The sequence below is a fragment of the Triticum dicoccoides genome, chromosome 3B (assembly GCF_002162155.2).
Source record: "Triticum dicoccoides isolate Atlit2015 ecotype Zavitan chromosome 3B, WEW_v2.0, whole genome shotgun sequence".
Taxonomy (NCBI): domain Eukaryota; kingdom Viridiplantae; phylum Streptophyta; class Magnoliopsida; order Poales; family Poaceae; genus Triticum; species Triticum dicoccoides.
The window spans coordinates 816,071,599-816,082,561 of NC_041385.1; the positions used below are offsets into that span (position 1 = coordinate 816,071,599).

A 10,963-nucleotide genomic window follows, 5' to 3' on the forward strand; every position below is an offset into this window, starting at 1 on the left:
TGATGCGTTTTTCGTGTGAGGCAAATTATATGATGTGGTTCAGCAGTCTGCAACGTCTGATTTTTTTATACTATTTATTTCAAGAAAAGTAAGGTCTAACCTTTTTTGAGATCTTTTGCTGCATATTTGTTTTTTTTAATTCTGCATATTTGTTTTTTTAGGGCATGGAACTACTAATTCTTTTTTTTTGCGGATATGGAACTACTAATTCATGTGTGAAAAACTCAGTTCAACTATAGGCCGTAAAAATGGCTTCTCTGAACCTGGCCTTCTCACCCGGCGCACCACCTTAGCAATCGTCTCCTTCCGAAAATGCCGAAGTAGGAATACATCAGGATACCACAACTGGCATCTAAAGTTTCATAAAAAAAAAACTAGCATCTAAGACAATGTCGATACGAGCAGATCTTGGAGACATGCACCAACGCATGAGCACACCCACACCACAAGATGAGCACACAATGACGACACTAAATGATATAGCACATCAAGAATTGATTATCAAATTTAATTATCAGTAATTATCAAATTTCATTGTCAGTACTCCCGCAAATTTTTTTATCAGTAACGTTCATGGTCGTCCGAAACAAGAAGAGTTACTGAGGGACCGTATGGTCAATGGTCCTCACTGAAACCAAGTGATAGATTATTTCCGCATGCTTGGAGTCTGAATTGTTTATATATGTAGAAACTAGAAACACGATGTGTTGAGGCAAATTAATCATCCTCATTATTCCAGATCATATATGAACAACCATAATATATTTATTTATTTGTATGAATTACATGGACATGGCGTGTCTCTTATCAGAATGCACGCCACTGCTTTGCGGCCAGCTCTAAATTTATTTTCTTTGTCGTCCTAGCACGCATAGTAATTATACTCAACTTGCATCTGCGTACAAGCTAGGGTACATCATGAGGAAAATGTAGGGCCTGAATGTATATACAATAGTAGTTATATGGAACACACTGTTTTATACTATCATGCATGCGTCTTACTATTTTTTTTTTGATATATATTAATATCGCGAAGATACCAACTGCGTCAGTACTATTTATCTTTGATTATTTGTTATATAGGTATGGCATGCATTTTGATTCATGGTAGTACTTAAATATGATCGCATCCACCACTATTATGTTGTCTTCTACTAGTAATGTGGATGTAGTCCCGCCTTTTGCTTCACGGCGTTCTCCAGTTCGTCACAAAATGCTGAGCACTCCTTGCTCATTGTTCGTTGGGTTCTCTGTTTCAGAAAAGATGATAGAACTGTAAGTATTTTTGTGTGAAGTTACCATTCCGACAAATGTAAGTTGGATCATAAGACACAGTTTTACACTTCTAGTCAATATTAGAATTTTTTTGACACATCCATAGAACTATTGTGTTACTTCTTAGTGTGCATGATAATTTTTGTCACTGTTGCATGACAATTGATCACCAAAGAGTGTTGACACATTGCTGTCGGAACCCTCTAAAGCCGGAAGATGGAACCCGAAAAACTTAGCTAGAATGACAAGGGTGTTTCGTGGAATCCATGTTACATATGGCTAGAGGGCACATGTAACCTCCCTTATCCTCCAACTCCAATGCTATAACTGAGAAACCGTTTGCAGTAGGAGAAACTTGTCGTGATCCGTTTGACACTTAGACTACATTATACAGATGACTTGCATCAGAACCTTAGTTACATGTTATCGGTCAAGGTAAGCAAAGTGCACCATTCACCATTTCATCGTGCTATGTTACCTTTTTTTTATTGAATGTCGTGTGGTGTGGTGGGATGGAAGCATGCACAATAAACTAATTGAACTTTCATTTGACAATGTTGATAAGTCGTTTACCTTGATAGAGTGAATAAATATTGCATTAGTTATATGGTGGATATTTGATAACCCATAGCAGGGCCTGAAAAAATGTCCAGAAATTCGTATATACCCTTTAGCTGAATCCACCTCAGTCAACGTTGCAGAAAAAAGTGCTTTATTGAGTTTAGTTTATCAAGTATATTACTCCCTCCGTCCCATAATATAAGAACGTTTTTGACACTAGTGTAGTGCCAAAAACTTTCTTATATTATGGGACAGAGGGAGTACTATATAATACTGGAACGTCAACGGTTAAGATCAAATCGTAAGAATCGATGACACGACTGCAACATGAATTTAAGTCAGAAGATCCATGTGTGTACCTGAAGATGAAGGCTGTAGAAGGTCCTGTTCTGAAAAGCCGAAGCGGACGAGCTGATGAGGCAGAGGCCTTGGTTCTCCAGCACCTTCATGCATTTGGACATGGGCAGCGCACCGGCCATGGTGTTCAGCAGGCTGACCTGGACCATGATTTCCCTGTCGTCAAGGCAGGTGGCGGAGACGATAGGAGCCGTGCCATCTCCCGGCCTGCAGCTGGCCCGCGTCAGCTGCTCCTTCTTCTTCTCCAGGCCGTCTACCTCCTTCTGCAGCTCCGGGATGTACTTGATCACCCGCGACACAATGGTCGGATTGCCCAGCTTCCTCTGCGACATCAGCGAAAGATAAATCGATCAGATGCTCAGTACGGAATCTCGCACATGTGCGTAGCGTAGGAAAATATCATGTGTGTAGCCCAGAGAAGATTAACGAGTTGGGTTTAGTTAAGCGATTTAATTACGGTGTGATGATCATCGTCGGGGAGGAGGGAGCGAAGGTTGGAATAATGCTCGTTGAGCTGCTTGCGGCTGTCGCGCTCGTACGCGCTGTGGCTCATCTTTCGGTGGGACCTCAAGCCGCCAGAGGAGGTGGCGTTGTTGGCAGCCGGCGCCGCCGGGATGTCGTGGTCTAGGTCTAGGCCCGGCAACTGCAGGGACGGCGCGAGGTGGTGGTGTCCACCGGAGAAGATGTCCGCCTCCAGTGACGACATGCTGCTCGTGAACGGCTCGTTGAACATCTGGTGCTCCATTGCTCGCAGCTAGCTTGTGATTGGTCTCGTTCGTGTGGAGAGGTTGTAGAGATGATGGTGGATGAGGGGGAACCTAGCCTGCTTGATCTACACTGGTTGAATTTTATCCAGATTGATCAGCATGAACTACTTCTCATGGCTGGTTTGACCCATGCAATCAGGTTGAGCAAGTTCCGGAGTGGCGACCTCCATTTTGTATAGGGCGAGAGACGCGGGTTGGCAGTGTCCAGAGAACTGATTTGGCCCGAATGTCTAAAAGGCATACTCCAGAGAACATTATGAAAGTGAGGTAAAGGGGAGAAAAGCAATTCTGTTGTGCACACCATATCTCATGCATGGCTCAGCAATCCATTTACTTCACGATCATATCTATATGCTTGTATTCTTGTGAATCTTATTGTTTATTAGTCCATTATGTGACATCCTCGACGTTACCTTTATGCCATGCAGTGACCGGGATTCCTGCAACCTCTCTCATCCTTTCTCTCTCACACTCCCAAGCAATAGAACACATGTTCATGATTTTTGTATGATTTTAAATTTTGAATCTATTTTAACTTTTGAACCACAAATCCAATTTATGATATGTTTGCTATGTTCCTTGCAACTAAGACACTGAAACAATATCACTTCCAAATATTTTTTGGTAAGTATAAAAATTTGAGTTCCAAAATATGATTGAACTATATATGAAACATAGTGATGCATTCTAGTACGCGAAAAAACATAGGAAAACTTGCGGAGAATGAGTTTTTTCTAAAAACTTGTAGTATTATGTTTGAAGCATGTTGGGACGTAATAAAACATTATGATATGTTGTCGATCACGATGAAGCACAGTGAAACAATATGTTTGTTTTCGTGGAACATAATGAAACTTATATTGTGTTTTTAATAAACATTTTTGCTTATCAGGTTTTACTAGGTTTTCACGTGTTCTAGAGTGTATCACTATATGTTTCATAGAGTTTCACCATATGTTTCACAATTTGAATTTGAAAATTAACAAATTATATTCAAGATTGATCTTCTTCCAAAGCCTTAGCACACTGAACATAAATGTACAAGGAGACCGCAAATCCGACTTTATGCTCAAAGTTCAATACATATTGGTCCTTTTAACTTCCCTGGAAAAACTAAATTCATGACTTAATATGTTCTTGGAGAATCTATGTAGGTAGTGTGGACTGACATGCATGAATGAGAGAGAGAGAGAGAGAGAGAGCAAACATTGTTCACTTCATATGTGCATGTGACACATTGACATAAAGGAAGTACGTAAATATGTATTGCATAAGTACTAATAAATGTTTCTGTCATTTTGAGTGTTTAATATAGCACATATTTCAAAAGAAAATGGTGGATGAATGCACGGGAATACCCCCTGCAAGGTCGATAATTCAATGATGAGGTAAAGACTTGTTTCCTTATTCTTGCAACAGGCAGAGGCTTTGGATTCCAAATCAAGTTTTATTTGGTTCGATCAAATGTTGTGATCTAGGATTCCAAATTGAATATTCATTTTTTTCTTAGAACTCCCAAGTCAACTCATATGGTTGAAGTCAGTTTGACCCAACATTGGCTATATGAATTCAAATGGATTTGAATTCAAATTCAGACTCTATTTGTGCATTGAATTAAAATGACATCCAAACCAATTGAATCATTTGGTTAATTGATTCAAACTAAGTTCAAGAGTCTGAACTTTGTTTGGACCAAAATATTTTGCCAAGTTTGAATTATTTCAATTTAAATCCAAGCCAAGTTTGAATTATAAATTATAAACCAAGCTCATTTGAAATTCAACCATGAATCCTTTTGTACGTTGATTCAAATATGAATTTAAAATGAACCAAACCCTTTTGAGGTCAAGTAAAGTCATCAAATTTTAATTGTCATTCAAACTAAACGTGAAGTTTATTGACGATTCAAACATGAATATTTTTGTACATCGATTCAAGTGTTTAATTCAAATCTATTTAAAGGATATTCATGTTTGAATTGGTAGACTTAAATATGAACTTGCTGATCATAGCTCATAAACCATGAATCTGGTTTCATGATTCCTTTTGTCAATTGAATCTAGCAATGTAACCTTGCATCACATACCTTTATGTAATGGACTTATTTAATTGACACCATATGGATGTGAACCCTTATGTCACTGCGTCTAAGTAACAACCTATGTTGTTTTCTAACTCTTTATGAGTTCAGACTTTGGCACTTAATCTCACAACACCATCTACACTCACACCATACACTTCACATAGTTTTGTTGTGTGTTTGATTTGTATTGTATGGTTGTTTATGTGAACTCTTTATATACGAAAAATTGTTTGGAGAGAGAAGAGTAGAAATTTAAGAACATCGTCAATACAAGAAAGTGGAACCTTTGATCACATCACATATAATTCCTTTCATGTATAACTTTGAAAATAGGAATGCATGACTAAGGAAATATTTTGTGTATGTTGTAGACAAGATACCTAATAGCAAAGCCATGGGTTCTTTACCATGTTCCTTGTAATCATCATGTAGAGATGCTTAGCTGCTATATTATAATGGGGTTGGAATTACACTAGATGAAAGGTTGCAAAGGATATGGTTGACTACTTAACAACAACTTAATTAATGAATCATTTGGGCAGATTGACATTGACTGGTCATCAAGTGTAAATTTGGTAGGGACTGCCGACTAGGTATCAAAGGGACTGTATGGGTTCCAAGTTAAGTAGCTTTCATGTGTAACCATGAGTCAATACAGGCTTTGTCTTGTGCAAGTAACTTGCAGGAAACCTACCCGACATATTAGCTAAGATAGTTAGTTGTTAGGTTGTATGGGTCTGCCATGTGGTATAGGGTTGTTCGGACATGGCTTTCAAGTATACATGAAGAGATGACGATTTTCATCGCCGAGTAGTAGATGGTGTTCTCTTAAAGTGCTTGAGAGTGACGATCAAGCCCGAGTTGGTATGGGAGAGGTACATGATGGTTTGTGCGGAACTCATCAGTGGGCTCATAAGATGAAGTGGATGTTGTGGTGAGCCAGATATTATTGGACGATGTTGATGACTGATTGTTTCAGCTACTTCGAAGGATGTGATGCCTGCCAGAATTTTGGAGATATTCAATTGGCTATAGCTGTTATGCTCAATCCTATCATAAAACCATGGCCTTCTCGAGGTTGGGCACTCGACTTTGTCTGTATGATCCACCCAACTTTTGTAGTGCTCTTTCTAAAAAAGGGGGCACGTGTTTACACTCGTTTTCTGCACTACACTTTCTAATAAGGGTATTTCTGGTATTGTAAGGACTTGGGAGGAACAAGCTTGAGAAATACTAAAGGTATGGAAACTAGCGACAAGAGCAAAATCTACCATGCTCTAGTCAGTAAAGTTCGGCATCACCATGGCCTAGTCGGTGAATCATTGGTTGAATTCTAATAAGGGTATTTGTGGTATTATAAGGACTTGGGAGGAACAAGCTTGAGAAATACCAAAGGTATGGAAACTAGCGACAAGAGCAAAACCTTCCATGCTCTAGTCAGTAAAGTTCGGCATCACCATGGCCTAGTCGGTGAATCATTGGTTGAATGACCAGAGTGAAAGCTCTATTTATGATCTGATTGATTCAAGATCCGAATGAAACATTTGTCCGGTGGTTTGTTAGATCCCAACTAATATTTCAGCTAGGTAATATGATTGTATCATGGTCCCACTGAAGCTTCAGTCAAAATCCGTCCGAGTGTCGAAATTCGTCTGAGTGACACCTCACTTGGGAAATGTGAATAGAAGCTGAAGATAGGTCTATCAAATTATCCAAATGGACTTAGATGGAGAATCTAGATGGGAGGCATACATGAGACATGATCAAGGCCGACTGAACCTATGATTGGCATACTGCGGTGCTTCAGTACCGGTCATCATGGGCCAACGAAGACCAGGAAAGTGATACGACACGTGTTCAGGTGACCAAGAAAGAAGCAACACATGTTCCATGTTACGACTACCCCAGAGTGAAAAGAAAGGTGATATGATAAAACAAATCACGTGTGGGGTGCGCGAACTCACAACCTTCTGCGGGAAGGACATGCAGGCTTACCACTTGAACTGGGAAAGAAGGTTGCGAACATATGTGTTCAAATTTGCATATATTTTGTGGAGCTAAAATGTTTTAAATTTGATGTTTCATTTGAAATTTTCGTTGTTTTTTGGGTAAGCCCTTCCTCGCCCGATTCTTAGCCAATAAGACATCATCCCGTAGCTTAATTATGTATAAATCCGTCATAGGTGTAGCATATCTCTTGGTGTTTTGCTGCTCCTATGCCTTCCTTCCTCGCCATGCGTACAAATGCGCCATCCTTTAGATTTACCTTTGCCGAGGAATGGGGCCGATTGTGGAATAGGTAGGGAAAACCAAGGGTCGGGTTCAAAGCGAACACAGTCATTATGTGACACGTTTTATCAGTGGCCTACAGGACTTGTGGATTTGGATGAGCAGGAGACTAGTCAGAGTATTTATGTTGATGGGAATATTTTCTGGACTTTGCACCAGTAACAATATTAGTTGAGGAAGAGAAGTCAGTCTACCAAAGCAACAGTCCAACCCATGGCGGCTAAAAAAATCCAACATTTGTGGCTATTCTTTTTAGAGAAAAGGCTTCTTGCCTGAACTTATAAATAAAGCCATATTGACAATGTCATCTAAAAACGACGAGGCTAGCAAAGCACGACAACACACAAGCATCACTAGACTAAATAACAAGATATAGTTTCCTTGAGACCACGCAGGCCATCAAACACTAGTAGAAAAAGGGTCAAATGTGAGACACATTAGTCCTGGTTTGTAACAGAACCGGCACTAATGTGTCCATTAGTGCCGGTTCCAACGGCTAGGCGGGAGGAGCTCTTTAGTACCGGTTCATGGCGAACCTTTAGCACCGGTTCGTGCCACGAACCGGTACTAAAGAAAGTGGTGGCAGGATGTTGTCAGAGTGGGGCCCTTCCAGCACCTTTAGTACCGGTTCGTGGCACGAACCGGTACAAAAGGTCGTCATATATAAACCCTTCGTCCACCCGCACTCTGTTCTTCCCCCTTTCCCCTCTCCCTCTCCTCTGTTCTTCCCTTCTTCCTCTCGAGTTCATCACAAAATTTGCCCCAAATTTGTCAAGATTTGCAGGCCCTCATCCATTCAAATGATCACCAAGGTTAGCAACTTTGTCCTTTCATCTCTCATTGCTAGATTAGCTCTTGCATTGGTTTATATAGTGATTAATTGTGGGTTTTAGTAATTTGGGAGGAATTATATGTGGTAGTATTTGATTTATATGCAAATTGAGGTCAAAATAACACTTAGTTTGCATATGTAGGTGTGGTTTACTTAGTGCTTCTAAATCTCCGTCGTAACCACCGTCGATCGCCCGCACCGTCCCGTCGCCGGCACCACCTTGTGGGGAGCCTCTTGTTCATGAAATTTTATATAAAAAATTGATGTTTGTGTGATTTGGATATATAGTTACTCGTATAATAATTATCTTACCCGTACGTTGTTTGTTATACATAGTGCCATGGTTTTGATATCCGTCCCCGTCGGCCCTCGTCCTTGTTATGATTCGGATGTGGTATATTCTCTTTTAAAACTATTTGTTGCATTTCGTGTTTATGACAAATTATGCCCATCAAGTTGACATAGATATTTTTATCTAGGAGGTATGTGAACCGGAAATTCCAACCGACCCTATTGTCGAGAGGTTAAATTTAGTTGAAAGAGAAAACGAGTACTTGAAAGAAAAATTGAAAAGAATTGAGGGGGAGAAGATGGAATTGGAGTTGCATGTTGCCGATGTCGTCGATGATCACAAGATCAAGATGGAGAAAATGCGCTTGAAGATTAGAAAGATTAGAAAATATGTCATCGATAGTGAGGCTTGGTATCATTATGCTGTTGGATCAATTGTTACCTTAGTTGCGATCTTGATCGCATTTGTTGTTGCATTTAAATGCTTTAGCTAGAGAGTTATTTGTTTGTTGCATTTAAGTGTTGTATGAACTTTATGTATGAACTTGTATTAATTTGGTCTATTCGGTGTTGTTTAATGAAGATGAGCCGGCAATGGATGTACGATGACCGATGCTCTCCCCAGTTCGTTGAGGGCGTGCATACTTTTCTGCTTGCGGCTGAGGCAAACAAGCGGGCGGATGGTTTTATGCCTTGTCCATGTGCTGGCTGTAAGAATGGTCGCAATTACTCTACGTCAAGAACCATTCACGTCCACCTGTTTGAGTTCGGTTTCATGCCCCACTATAATGTTTGGACCAAGCACGGAGAAAGAGGGGTTATGATGGAAGACAATGAAGAAGAAGAGGACGACGACAACTATCCTGGCCATGGGTTCCCTGAATACGATGATACAATAATGGGGGAAGAAGATGAGCCGGTAATGCGGGAAGAAGCTGAGCCGACAATGCGGGAAGAAGCTGAAGAAGAGGCATCAGATGAGCCCGTTGATGATCTAGGTTGGGCCATTGCCGATGCAAAGAGAAACTGCGCAAGTGATTTGGCGAAGAAGAAGTTGCAGCGTATGTTAGAGGATCACAAAAAATTGTTGTACCCGAATTGCGTAGGTGACAAGAAAAAGCTGGGCACCACACTGGAATTGCTGCAGTGGAAGGCAGAGAATGGTGTATCTGACAAGGGATTTGGAAAGTTGCTGGTAATGATAAAGGATATGCTTCCAAAGGACAACGAATTGCCCGAGAGTACGTACGAAGCAAAGAAGGCTATCTGCCCTCTAGGGTTAGATGTGCAGAAGATACATGCATGCCCTAATGATTGCATCCTCTACCGTGGTGAGTACGAGGATTTGAACGCTTGCCCGGTATGTGGCGCATTGCGCTATAAGATAAGCCGCGATGAGCATGGTGATGTCGAGGGCGAGTGCCCCAGGAAGAAGATTCCTGCCAAGGTGATGTGGTATTCTCCTATAATACCACGGTTGAAACATTTGGTCCAAAACAAAGAGCATGCCAAGGTGATGCGATGGCACAGAGAAGACTGTAAGAAAGACGGAAAGTTGAGGGTACCCGCTGACGGGTCGCAGTGGAGAAAAATCGAAAGAAAGTACGGGAAGGAGTTTGCAGATGATGCAAGGAGCGTATGGTTTGGTCTAAGCACAGATGGCATTAATCCTTTTGGGGAGCAAAGCAGCAACCATAGCACCTGGCCTGTGACTCTATGTTTGTATAACCTTCCTCCTTGGTTGTGCATGAAGCGGAAGTTCATTATGATGCCAGTGCTCATCCAAGGCCCTAAGCAACCCGGCAACGACATTGATGTGTACCTAAGGCCATTAGTTGAAGAACTCTTACAACTGTGGAATGGAACAGGTGTACGTGCGTGGGATGAGCACATGGGGGAAGAATTTGACCTAAAGGCGTTGCTGTTCGTGACCATCAATGATTGGCCTGCTCTCAGTAACCTTTCACGACAGACAAACAAGGGATACCGCGGATGCACGCACTGTTTGGATGATACCGACAATATATATTTGAATAGTTGTAAGAAGAATGTGTACCTGGGACATCGTCAATTTCTTCCGAGCAGGCATCCCGTAAGAAAGAAAGGCAAGCATTTCAAAGGTGAGGGGGATCACCGGACGAAGCCTCGCCACCGTACTGGTGCTGATGTACATGATATGGTCAAGGATTTGAAGGTGATATTTGGAAAGGGTCCTGTCGGACAACCTGTTCCGAAGGACGCTGACGGACGCGCACCCATGTGGAAGAAGAAATCTATATTTTGGGACCTGCCATATTGGAAAGACCTAGAGGTCCGCTCCGCAATCGACGTGATGCACATGACGAAGAATCTTTGCGTGAACCTTCTTGGCTTCTTGGGCATGTATGGGAAGACGAAAGATACACCTGAGGCACGGGAGGACCAGCAACGTATGCACGAGAAGACGGCATACATCAGGGTCATGCAAGCTACGCTCTTACCAAAGAAGAGAAGGAAATCTTCTTTGAA

At 41.3% G+C, this 10,963-nt stretch overlaps 1 protein-coding gene across 1 annotated transcript; it reads right to left on the reverse strand.

Annotated features, from left to right (window-relative positions):
- Nucleotides 1-760: 760 nt before the first annotated feature.
- On the reverse strand, nucleotides 761-3,082 carry LOC119282437 (protein IRON-RELATED TRANSCRIPTION FACTOR 2-like). Its single transcript, XM_037562669.1, has 3 exons — nucleotides 2,651-3,082; nucleotides 2,196-2,516; nucleotides 761-1,250 (listed from the first exon to the last, which is right to left on the reverse strand). Exons 1-3 carry the CDS (start codon nucleotides 2,936-2,938, stop codon nucleotides 1,155-1,157), a joined length of 705 nt encoding a protein of 234 aa, XP_037418566.1. The 5' UTR covers nucleotides 2,939-3,082; the 3' UTR covers nucleotides 761-1,154.
- Nucleotides 3,083-10,963: the final 7,881 nt, after the last annotated feature.